The 12,704-nt window shown below is 43.0% G+C and overlaps 1 protein-coding gene across 1 annotated transcript in view; it reads right to left on the bottom strand.

The window, feature by feature from the left end:
- Positions 1 to 12,704, bottom strand: part of Pla2r1 (phospholipase A2 receptor 1) — a 99,613-nt gene that overhangs the window by 31,065 nt on the left and 55,844 nt on the right. Inside the window, exons 11-12 of the mRNA XM_050121978.1 lie at positions 6,493 to 6,695; positions 2,976 to 3,121 (exon numbers count right to left, since the gene is read on the bottom strand). Of these exons, the coding sequence (XP_049977935.1) occupies positions 2,976 to 3,121; positions 6,493 to 6,695 (349 nt within the window). The remainder of the gene's footprint in view (positions 1 to 2,975; positions 3,122 to 6,492; positions 6,696 to 12,704) is intronic.

The following is a 12,704-nucleotide window of genomic DNA, read 5'->3' as shown; positions in this document are numbered from 1 at the left end:
CCAATCTCATTCCCGACATTAGATGAAAGATTCTAAGATATGGAAGAAACACTCACGTGAACAGGAAAGAGCTGATGCTAAGTGGCAGGATTGGGCAGGTTGGCATAAATGGGTCAAACATTGTTTTATATGTAAAAACCTGTGCTATAAGATGAGGGGTGACATCTAGACTCACGCGCTCCTGTGTGGCTTGCTCCAGGCTCCTGCACAATGAGGAGTGTGATGGTTTGAATGAAAATGGACCCCAAAGGCCCATAGGGAGTGTCTCTGTTAGGAGGTATGGCCTTGGAGTAGGTGTGGCCTTGATGGAGGAACTATGTCACTAGGGGTAGACTTGGAGGCTTCAGAAGCTTAAGCGAGGCCCAGTGTCTCATTCTCTTCCTGCTGCCTGCCGAGGAAGACATAGAATTCTCAGCTAATTCTCTAGGACCATGTCTGCCTGCATGTCACTAATGCTTCCCACTATGATGATAAAGGACTAAAAACCTCTGAACTGTAAGCCAGCCCCTATTAAATGATTTCCTTTATAAGAGTTATGGTGATTACTGTGTCTCTTCACAGCAATAGAAACCCTAAGACAGGGAGAATAATCGATTTATATTGAGAACATGAGCCTCTCACAGGAATGGAAATGTCTTCCAATCAGGTCATGAGCACACGAAAACAAGCTGCTAGGAAATCCCAGAACACAGTCTCTCTGGATGACTTTAACTGCTGCACTATTTACTACTTCATTCTGCTTTCTGTGCTATTTTACTATGGTTCGATGTGTGGCTCTTCTATCAACTGTTTGTGTATTTTCTGCAAGTTGATCCCTGTCGTCCCCATGTAATAAAAGGTACACAGAAGGTTTGTAGATTTTTTTCCCCAGTCTCCAACATAAAGAACTCTGTGGTAAATCAGCCTGGGCCATGGTAGATTAACTTGGGCAGTCACCACTGGCTTAGACTTGGCAAAAAGCTTCCCAGAGAACCATCGTCTCTTCTATCAGGCAGAGAACAAATATGTCAAATTGCAGAGCCCTCAATAAATCAAGCAATAAAGCCTAATTGTATGATGAACCATCTCACTGAGATAATTTTCTGAGAATAATTTTGAAGAATTAAAGATTTAAGAGACTCAGAAGTTGTGACAGATACTTTCCCCTGCTTAGCACAGAGAAGCGCAATCCTTCTGCAGGGTCGCTCCTCACACGTGAAAGACAGGGACCAAAGTCAAGTGCAGGCCAGAGCAGCTGAGGTCGCTGGTGCCTAGGAGACCACTGATGATGCCAAACTTCTAAGAATGTGAGGGCCACCTCTTGAAGGTCAGGCATCTGTCTCCACAGCACAGGCTAGAAACCAGCCTTGCTCTCCCTACACTGGGAGTGTTTCATCTATTTCCCCACTGATTTCAGCGTTCTCAGTTGTTCCTGCTCTACTGGCTCACGGAAGACAAATTGATATTTATTTTCTCTCTACTCATTTCCTCAGTTGTGTAATTTTTAAACAACACACATTTGACACAGCTGAATTCCCTCGGTAGCGTGGGCAAAAATAAAGCATACATTATACAACTTCTGTACTTAGATGCTGAAGATCAATAATTTGGAAGATGCTCAGAATTCTACCAGGAATTTCAAGTGTGGACCCTTATTTAGCCAGAAAGCACATTGTTATATTTGATTATGTTGAAGGGAAATCGCTTATGACCTGATGTGTGGACAGAATATATAAGCATATCCTCGCAAGGGATTAAAGTGTCAAAGCACAACAGAACATGGGACAGTGGAAGGTGGAAGGTGCCCCCATAGCTGCAAACAATCCAGCCAATGGGGAAGCTTCTTTGACACCAGTCTCATGAAGTCTGAGATGGCCTAGAGGGCTCTGTATCCCAAGATGCCCAGGATGTAGGTTCTGTCTGGAACCAAGGGGTCAACCAGTGGCTCCTGTAGGGACTAGCAGTTCTATGGGATGTTAAGAAGCATATTCAAGAGGGAAAAAAGCATTTTGCAGAGAAAGAGCTAGAAGCCTCCACAATACTAATTACATACCATATTTCTAATGTTGTACGTTGTTTTTTAATTTATCTGGTCCCTCTGATACTATATCCCCTACCCCCTCTCAAAGAACAGTAACAATATCCCCTCCATCAAACCTTTCCCTCATGGAATTACTCTAAGACTCACACTTGTTCTCATCTGCAAGGTTATTTTGTAAATGCTAAAGGTGAATAATTTGATGGTTGTTACATATTCGCTTATGGAAGTGCCCTATGAAGCCATTAGGTTTCTTACAATTTAAACTTAGTTAATAGTGTTGGGAATTTAGCTCAGTGGTGGAGTACACAGGCCCTGGGTTTGACCACTAGAAGAAAAATCCCCAGAAACAAACCAATAACCAACCAACCAACCAACCAACCAACCAACCAACCAACCAATCAACCGAAAACTACATTTCTAAGTTCACCAGCATGGACATTCAAATAATTGATGCACCCTGATACGTAAACATAGATCCTTATTCAAATACACAATTAGAGAGCTAGACTGGACTTTGTTTTAAATTGTTGGAACTTCCCTCCCCAGCAAAATCTTCACTGAACTCTCACCTGTATCTCATCAGTCAAATGAGATTGTGTTTTCTGGGGAGCTAGCAAGCAAGGACCTGGAGCTCTGTCCAAATGGTCCCTTTCACTCCAAGACAAGACTTTGAAATTCACCAACCCAGTTACCGCTGGCAACAAAGCTCTAAAAATCTGACTGAAGACACACGAAACTATTCTGGATATCCAATGCGCAACATGAACTTGATGCCATATAGACATAAAACTGTACGGGGATATAGTTTTTCTTTCACAGGTTGTGACCAGCTATTTTTTAGGCATGAGACAAACACTTGAGGTTTTAACAACCACTTGGGATACTCATCCCCCAAGAAGCCACGACTAGCAGACAATTTTTGACTCTGATTTCCCCAGAATTAGTAAGGGTTTACCGGTTAAATTTTGAGTGTAGAAGCTCATTCACAAACTCTTCTTCCTCGATATGGGCAAAACTTGCCAACTGAGCTCCGAACTCCTCGCAGAAGAATTCTGCTTCTCTCCATGATCTTTTCATCAGGACCTTTTCACTGTGAAACACCTGCAGGGCAACAAAACCAGAGTAAGGCTGCCAAGTTCTGCTTAAGGTTGTTTTCTTTCTTCTTTTGGGGGGTGTGAAGGGCAAGAAATGGAAGGCTTTTTGCAGGCTAAGCACACACTCTTTCCACTGAGCCAGACTTCTGCCCCTTCGTTATTCTTCATTGAAATTTTGATCTGAAGAGGTAACACATACCCTCCTTGGCTTCTTTTTCGCTAAACCTCTTATGGCAGAGATAGAGTTTTCTCTTAATAAATGTCTGTCAAGATATGAAGAAAGTCATGCCAAGAGACATTGAACACCTAGATACCTGGTTTAGACCCAGGACTCCTTGTCTCCAGAAGCTAGCATTTTCATTAAGGCAGCCTGTCTAGGAACCAGTTAGAATTTATGGAATGACAATGAAGTTGGGGGATCCATCACAGGCAAGGAGACATAAGGTCAAAGACTCAGAGCAAGCCTGTTTCTAGGGTCTCTGTGTCTTTGCTGAGCTGGCAGCTCCATGGTGTGTCTCTAAATTCTCTGCTAGTCCTTAGCTGTTATGGTAACAGGAAGCAGTTGCTTGGTTGGAGCTTCTGCTTTTGTCCAATTTGGGGCCCCTGCACCCTTGCTGTTTGTAACTGAGGTCATCAAGCGTTACCCTCTGATGCTGCAGGGACACTCTACGGCCACCTTTTGCCAGGCTCTGATTTGCTGAGACCAGAACGAATGCCTCTCCAAGTCCTGTGAACCACAGCACAGCCTTTCCATCTTTTAAATTATATGTCAAAACTTGCTTCCTTGGGGAACCTCCCCCCGAATCTCTCAAAATTCATGAATCCTACCACCACGCACATCAAGCACACTGTGCCTTTGCTGACACATCAGGGGATGGACAGTAAAGCTACACTGTACTGGGAGTCCCAAGACCAGGGATTGATTCCAAGGCTGTCAACAAATAATTGCGATTTTGTGCAAATCACTCCATCATACCGGCCTCGGTTTACTCAGCTCTGAAGTTTAACTTATTGCTCCGTGACATCACGGCTGGGCCTTTTGCTTATGAATTTTATGTAGGGATTTCAATTTAACCAGAGTAAATCCACTTGTGCTTCCTGCTATGTCTGCACCACAGTATTCTGGGGAATACTGCCTGTCTTCATCCTGTGTGTGCCTGGCTGATGGGGAAGAACTTTTTCCACGGATGTGAAGAATTGCTACCTGAAGAATGAATCAAGAGAAAACTGCCAAACATAAGAGTAATTTTTTAAATGTATGTATTTCTAGTAAGAAGGTTGCAAGAACTGATTTAGATTTAGGCTCTGAAGCTGATTTGCAAACAGACATTTCTTCAAGAATTTCACTTTTATATCACATGTACATCTCATGTGTAGCATGAATAATAAAAACCCAGAGACAGATTGGGGTTCAACCTGAAGATCAGAAAAGCAAAGCAGCTAGAGAGCTCTCACCTCTATGAAATCTTCAGACTGAAAGAGAGCGAGTTCCTGTCTCATCCCGCCTTATATTCCTTTCTAGTGCTAGATTAGAGGCGTGCACCACCACCGTCCAGCCTCTGTCTAACTAGTATGGCTGCTGGGATTAAAGGTGTGTGCCACCACTGCCCAGCTTATATGGCTGACTAGTGTGGTTGCTTTGCACCGACCTTCAGGCAAGCTTTATTTATTAAAGCACAAATAATATGCTACAACTAATAAGGCTGAACATTCTCAATCTGGGTTCTAAAATATGGAACTCTGGGAGTGACATCCTCACTTTCTGACTGTCATAGGTAGGTAGACCATTTCATGTTCCAAACATTGCATAAAACGACTGCCAGGCTATGTGTGCATAGTGTATGTGAAACAAATGAATTTTGTGTTTAGACTTACGTACAAACCCCATAATATCTCATTATGTATATGTAACTATCAACACCTTAAACCCAAACTCTTCTTGCTCTGAGCATTTACATATGTGTGTGTATGTGTACATCAACTGTCTGTATTACTTTGCTTGATCTTCAGGGGTCTAGCAGGCAGGCTTTTTTTAAAAAAAATATTTATTCATTATGTATACAATATTCTGTTTGTGTGTCTGCCTGCAGGCCAGAAGAGGGCACCAGACCCCATTACAGACGGTTGTGAGACACCATGTGGTTGCTGGGAATTGAACCCAGGACATTTGGAAGAGCAGGCAATCCTCTTAACCTCTGAGCCATCTCTCCAGCCCTAGCAGGCAGGCTTTAAAGTCTATCTTTAGTATAAGAATTATTTCATAATAAGTACTTTATGTATGGGCTTACAAACAGTACAGAACGGCACCATTCTAATACCCACTGAGTGCTGGCTTCACTTATTCGGTATATGTTGGCAATATAAGCAGGATTGACTAGTATCTTTGTGTTGGGAGCAATGAGACCCCAGATCCTGAATTTCTTGTAATCCTTTGATCTGAGTGCCTACAGCTGCTCTGAGCACGAGACCTTCAAGAATTCCTGATGGCAGGAGAGTGGTTTCTGGTGGGTTTGGCTGGGGCGTGGCTATCTCTATATAATCTGCCCCTGAACACAATAAAGGGGGCATTCTTGGGGAATTCAAGGATGTCCCGTGTCGCTGTCTCTTTGTCTGTGTGTGTCTGTGTATTTTAACCTCCAGCCCCCTTGCCCGAAGCTCGGTAACTGGGTGCCAGCGCACAGAGCGCAGACACGGGGGCGTGGTGCTAGGCATCTTTGTTCTTATTATAGGAGGACAATTCCATTAATGACCATGGCTGGCCTTGCTTTCCTCTTCCTTGATTGCAATTTTAGTCCAGAGCGTGTGGAGAATGCAACACCCTGAGGAAAGGAGGAACTGTCCTGTCCCTCCCAGAACAGGAGGAGGTTCTGCGGTGTTTTATTCCAGCGGATCTATGTGGCTCGTGAGGCACGAAGGCCAGAGAAGGGGGCTTTCCTGAGCCTTGAGAGACAGGCTGTCTAGGATCCTAGGATTCTACGGTTTCTTTTGCCTATCTGTGAACAGTAAAGTTGTTTTGCCTTGAGCTGTGGGCCTGTTCTGCCATCCTGGACTTGGACTCTGGTAAGTGAGATTGCTCAAAACCTTCCCGCCAGTTCTAAGGACTGGTCAGGCATTTAGAGCCCTTTCCTAGGGCTGATGGCCAGTGCATAGGGTCCTTTTCCTTGGGTTCAGTACTGATGCATGGTATTTCTGCCTTCAGTGACACTGGGGACATATGCCAATTTTTTTTGGTATTTAGAATTTGTTGGAATGTAAACATAAGGAGAGAGAGGCAATAGATACTGACTGTACCAGGCACTTGTAAGAAAGAAATCTTAGAAAAGAAAATAGGGATCCATGGACCAAATGAATATGGCAGATAGCCTTGACGTTCGTTACCTTGAAGCAACTGGCTAGACCAGACTTCGACTCCCAATCCGCATAGCATTTGCGAAAGGGCCACCTTCTTTCGAGCTCTGTTTTATCCCAGGTTTTGACTGGCATCTTACACAGGGACATTGCCTTAAAGTTGCTGCAATCCTTCACTTCCCAGCGACCAAGTGGACTTCCTCCTCGCATGGCAACGCAGCCACCACTGTAGCCTAAAAACAGAAGTCAAGCATTTTAATATGCGATGATCATAACATTTTGTGCTCCAAAGACATCTCTCCGGAGTGTTGAATAATCGACACGCCATAATGAAGCACCGGAGAAGAACAATGAAGATGAAAAAGGACGCTTGATTGGCACCATTATCTCGCTTCTCTTCATCTCTGGAGAGAAGAACAGAAAACAGAACCAGGAGAGAAAAGAAGCTGTGGAGCCTGAAATTTGGACATTGTCTGCTTTGAGCTCTGATGGTAAATGATGGGAAATGAGGTGCTGCTCTGATGTGGAGCCCAAGAATGCCCCACTGCTCGGGGACTTACTTTGCAGCCACACTACGAACATCACGATGCCAAGTGCACAGGGCCCATCCCCTGAGAGTGAGGTGCACCAGGGCAAGCTAGTCACATGAATAATGGATTCAAGGCAGACAAGAAACAGAACAAAGACCCAGATTCTAAGCTACCCACCGTGGAGAATGGGGAAAATGAGGTAGACTCTTTTTATTTTATTTTATTATTGATTTTTATTGAGATCTATATTTTTCTCTGCTCCCCTCCCTGCCTTTCCCCCTCCCCTTCAATTCTCTCCCAAGGTCCCCATGCTCCCAATTTACTCAGGAGAACTTGTCTTTTTCTACTTCCCATGTAGATTAGATCCATTTATGTCTCTTTTAGTGTCTTCCTTATTGTCTAGGTTCTCTGGGATTGTGATTTGTAGGCTGGTTTTCTTTGCTTTATGTTTAAACACCTCTATGAGTGAGTACATGTGATAATTATCTTTCTTGGTTTGGGTTACCTTACACAAAATGATGTTTTCTAGCTCCATCCATTTGCCTGCAAATTTCAAGATGTTATTTTTTTTTCCTTATTCATTCTTCGGTCGAGGGGCATTTAGGTTGTTTCCAGGTTCTGGCTATGACAAACAATGCTGCTATGAACATAGTTGAACACATGTCCTTGTGGTATGATTGAGCATCCTTTGGATATATACCCAAAAGTGGTATTACTGGGTCTTAAGTAAGGTCTCCTGTGCCAATGCAATCATGTGTACTTCTCACTTTCTCTTCTACGAGGTCCAGTGTGGCTGGCTTTATGTGAGGTCTTTGATCCATTTGGGACTTAAGTTTTGTGCATGGTGATAGATATGGATCTATTTTCATTCTTCTACATATTGATATCCAGTTATGCGAGCATCATTTGTTAAATAGGTTTTCTTTTTTTTTCCATTTGATATTTTTTGGTTCTTTGTCAAAAATCAGGTGTTGGAAGGTGTATCCGGGTCTTCAATTCGGTTCCATTGGTCCTCCTGCCTGTTTTTATGCCAATACCAGACTGTTTTCAGTACTGTAGCTCTGTAGTAGAATTTGAAGTCAGGGATCGTGATACCCCCCAGAAGTTCTTTTATTGTACAGGATTGTTTTGGCTATCCTGGTGTTTTTGCTTTTCCGCATGAAATTAAGTACCATTCTTTCGAGGTCTATGAAGAATTTTGCTGGGATTTTGATGGGTATTACATTAAATCTATAGATTGCTTTTGGAAAGATTGCCATTTTTACTATGTTAATTTTACCTATCCAAGAGCATGGGAGATCTTTCCACTTTCTGGTGTCTTCTTCAATTTTTTTTCTTCAAAGATTTAAAGTTCTTGCCTGGCGGTGGTGGCGCACGTCTTTAATCCCAGCACTTGGGAGGTAGAGACAGGCGGATCTCTGTGAGTTCGAGGCCAGCCTGGTCTACAAGAGCTAGTTCCAGGACAGGAACCAAAAACTACGGAGAAACCCTGTCTCGAAAATCCAAAAAAAAAAAAAAAAAAAAAAAACCAAAAAACAAACAAACAAAAAAACCCCAAAGATTTAAAGTTCTTGTCATACAGGTCTTCCACTTGTTTGGTTAGAGTTACTCCGAGATATTTTATATTATTTGTGGTTATTGTGAAGGGTGGGATGTCTCCTGGATGGAACTTCTAATTTGGAGCCTTGAGGCTGGAATTCTGGTCTCAGCACAAATATTTAATAACTTAACATTTGAGTGGATTAATTAACTACAATAAGTCTCATTGAAAGAGATAATTCCTTTCCTTCTCACGGGTCCTCATGAAGATCAAATGAAATAATTACTAAAAAGGACTTCGTGAAACAGAAAGTTAAAACCATCCCTAAACTTCTTATGGGCATTTTCATTACAAAACTTTTTTTTTTTTTTTTTTTTTTTTTTGGTGACACAGGTTCCGCTGTGTGTTCAAGAATTCTTAAAAGGTTTGAATCAGCAAGTTAACAGTAATACTTTTTTCGTTGGCCTTGCATTTTGCCTCGCTTCTCCACATTAGACAATGATTAACTAGCTATGGTTTTAGATGCTGTGGATATTCAAGTCGTCTTCATTAGTGAGGAAGGAGATGTTTGTGGCCCACCGCGAGGATGAGAAGTCCTGTGGGAGTGTTATTGGTATTCTAAAGTGGCTCACTTAATGTATCATTTGACCCAAATTTTAACATCTCAGCCCCAGAGAAGCAGTAAAAAGTGTAATAAAGGGAGGCTGGGCAAAGGGGGATAGAAAGGGAATTTGTAAGTCAGCTCATGGGGAAGCTTGCCAGGCCAAATAATAAGGGAAGGGTAGAAGGGCAGAGGCAGGTTTCTCCCAAAGAAACTGCTCTTCCATTGGATAACTCCGTTCCTGTTGGAGAAGGTAAGCGGTCATCCTTTTCATTGGCGAACCCCAAATCTCACGTTTCAATGACTCTCTTGACCCATCTTTTCTCCCTCTTCCCCTTCACCATCTCCCTTAAACATCAGCAGAAAAACTTTCCGTAATTAAGATATTATAACTCACGATTCTAGACTTTTCCATGTGAAAGCTGTCACCTGTGACCTCTCTGGTCCAATTCTTAAATATAAACAAACTAATCAAGACATTTGTGGTATCAGGGCAGGGCAGAACTACGCTGGGCCGTGGTACCACTAGACCATTATTTTACTTGGTCTGCCCAATTACTTCCAGTTTCTTTCCACAATTCTCTCATCTTCAGATGGAAAAATTGAGGTACAAAGATTTTAATGATCTCCACAGGCCAGAGTTAGTGATCCTAGCCTGAAAACGAGACTTATCTGCGTCTAAGCATGAGGTGGCACTGAGGCCTGGAGATGTAATCAAGACACAGCCGCCAGGGGGAAAGAGTTCTCTCGGGTTATGGCCTCCATGCTGTTGCTTAACTCTTCTCAACTTGACGTGAACTGTGAGGAGGGAGCCTCAGTTGAGGACTGACCTCCAACAGATAGGCCTGTGTCATGTCTGTGGGGCATTTTATTGATTGCTAATTAATACAGGAAGGCCCAGTCCACTGTGGGTGATGGCATCCCTGAGCAGGTGGGCTGGGCTATAAAAGAAAAGTAGCTGGAGGGAACAAGCCAGTCAGCAGTGTTCCACCACGGTCTTCGCTTCAGTTCCTGGCTCTGGGTTCCTGTCTTGAGTTCCTTGATGATGGACTGTGGTGATTATTTGGTAAGCCAAATAAACTCTTTCCTCCGAAGTTGCCTTTAAGTGTTTTAAAAAGGTTATTGAGACCTAGCTTCCTCTTGTACCGAGCTCCCCCTGGCTCCAGTCCCCTCTCCCTCCCCCACAGCATGACTCCCTCCCTACTGGCCACAGGATTCCTTGTAGAACTCCTGTCATGGGTCACCTTGTTTGACTCTAAAGAGACCTGGAACTGTGCTCAGAAACAAGACGGAGGACATCCTCCGTGTAGGAGGTTTCTTTTCAGAATCCAGAGGCGCCTCAAGCTCGATTGTCCCGATTGTTGATTGATGCGACAGGTTTCCCAGCCCTCACTGTAAAGGGCACTGCTAAGCAAACAAGTCTGGCCTGCTTTGCTGCGATACAGCTGCCCTGAACTGGCAGATTACCCCTGATTTGGAAGAACTGGTTTAGCACAAATTCTAGTTGGTTTTAATAATAAAAACCTGCATTCAGATATAGGCATTAGTGCTGGCAGATAAGAGAAGCAGAGTGGCCAGCCATTAGAGAGTTCTTACCTCTACAATGCTCAGACCAAAGGGGCAATCCTGTCCTCAGACTGCATCCTCAGATTGCAGTGAGCACCTGTCTCCTCTTGCCTTAGATTCCTCTCTCGGCCTACCACATCTCTTCCTGTCTCTACCTCCCTAGTGCTAGGATTAAAGGTGTGTGACTCCCAAGTACTGGGATTAAAGGAGTGAGCACCCACTACTTGGCTCTGTTCCTCCTCTTTTAGACTTGATCAATTTCGTGTAGTTCAGGGTGACCTTGAACTCACAGAGATCTGTCTGCCTCTGTCTCCTGAGTGCTGGGATTAAAGGTGTGCGCCACCAATGCCTGGCCTCTATGGCTAACTAGTGTGGCTAGCTCTGTGCTCTGATCTCCAGGCAAGCTTTATTTGTTAGATAATAAATAAAATATCACCATAAACTGGGGCCCTGGCTGGCAGACATCGATGGCAGAGAGTTACTTTTGTGTAGAAATATCCCAGCTGTAAATGAAGACACTCCTGGTAGGCCAGGGGATGTTGTTTGCTAGTAGATCACATGCCTATTAGGAGACCCCGAGTTTAATCCCCTAACCAAAACAAACAACAACAAAACCCCAACTCCACCGAATCAATGAATCTTCATATTGCTCGTCAAATATGCCCTCTCACCACAAAGAGAAAACTGGGGATTGTGTTACTTTATATAGAACAAACAACTACCTAAAAAATAAAATTTTCTAAAATAAAATAAACCTCAATTTTGATGAGGTCTTTGGTGAACAATGAAATATAGACATTAGAAAAATTTATAAGATGAATAGCCTCTTAAATTAGTAAATATACTTTAAAAGAAAAAAAGGGATGGATAGAAAATCTAGACATTACAATAAACTTTAGGGGACTTTATTGACCAATTGCAGTGTGCAAATGTTATTTGGGTCCTCATTCAAACAAACCTTAAAATATATTATATAGTAGTTAAAATATTTGTGGGGGGCTGTATAATTTACATATTTGGGTATTAACTGATAAAAATGTTCTTGACAGAGAAGGCCTCTATTTTAGTGATAATACTACAACACATGTGGATGAAACAATCATGTCTTTCAAGAAAAGACTCAGACAGGACTGAGGTTAGTGTTGAGACAACACTTACCATGGCTCAACAATTGCTTGGTGCTTCATCATAATACTCAATGAACATAAGACAAAGTTGGGGGAAAAAATGACTGAACTGTGATTTCACCGTGGGTTGGCCATCTTGTAGGCATGCCTTAAGGACAGACTTGGCAGAATTTATTAAAAGCTTTGGGCTTCCTGTTCAGTGGTCAATTTAGGTAGTCAATTTATGCTGGATTAAGAGTCTGACACGGGGCCTGAGCTAATGGATTCTTTTGTGACAGGCAGGAGAGGAGAGGCGATTTACAGTGGTGTTTCGACAAGCTGCACTTTAAAAGGGAACAGAGAAACACAGGGGCTTTTATATTGCCATTTTTCTCCAGAAACGATTTACATTTTCGTCTTTTTCAGAGACAATTTACTCTATGTCAGTCAGTCTGCACAGCCACGCTGAGCATCACAGCGTTAGTTTTGCTTCAGGGAAAAGAGAGAGAGTAATGCCACTCAAATAAATTACCGCAGAAACTTATGAATGACAAGGCGCTCGGCTTCGTTTCCGGATTTTAGACGTCTAAATATGCCCTGAGGAAGCTAGCATGGAAAACCAAAAATGTCGTCTGCTCAAAATGTATTAATTTATTTTGACAGGTATAGACACTCCTCACCAAATTCCACGGGATAGAGACGCGATCCCGAGTGATTCCCTTTTAACTGCACAGTGACACAGAGCTGTGCTGCTCTCTGTTGAGCAGTGGGGCTCTGAGCGCAGAACGAGGAGACTGTCCCGCTGCTCCGGCTGGGGTGCTTCCTCTCTCTGAGTTGTGGCAAGTTGACAGTCTCCATACAGATTTCTTAAATCGGTGCTTACACACACACACACACAC

The sequence above is a fragment of the Alexandromys fortis genome, unplaced genomic scaffold (genome assembly GCF_014885135.2).
Source record: "Alexandromys fortis isolate MF-2015 unplaced genomic scaffold, M_Fortis_MF-2015_v1.1 scaffold_8_9099976_23576923, whole genome shotgun sequence".
Taxonomy (NCBI): domain Eukaryota; kingdom Metazoa; phylum Chordata; class Mammalia; order Rodentia; family Cricetidae; genus Alexandromys; species Alexandromys fortis.
Note: the sequence above shows the minus strand (reverse complement) of the source record. Positions and strands in the feature narration are given on the sequence as shown.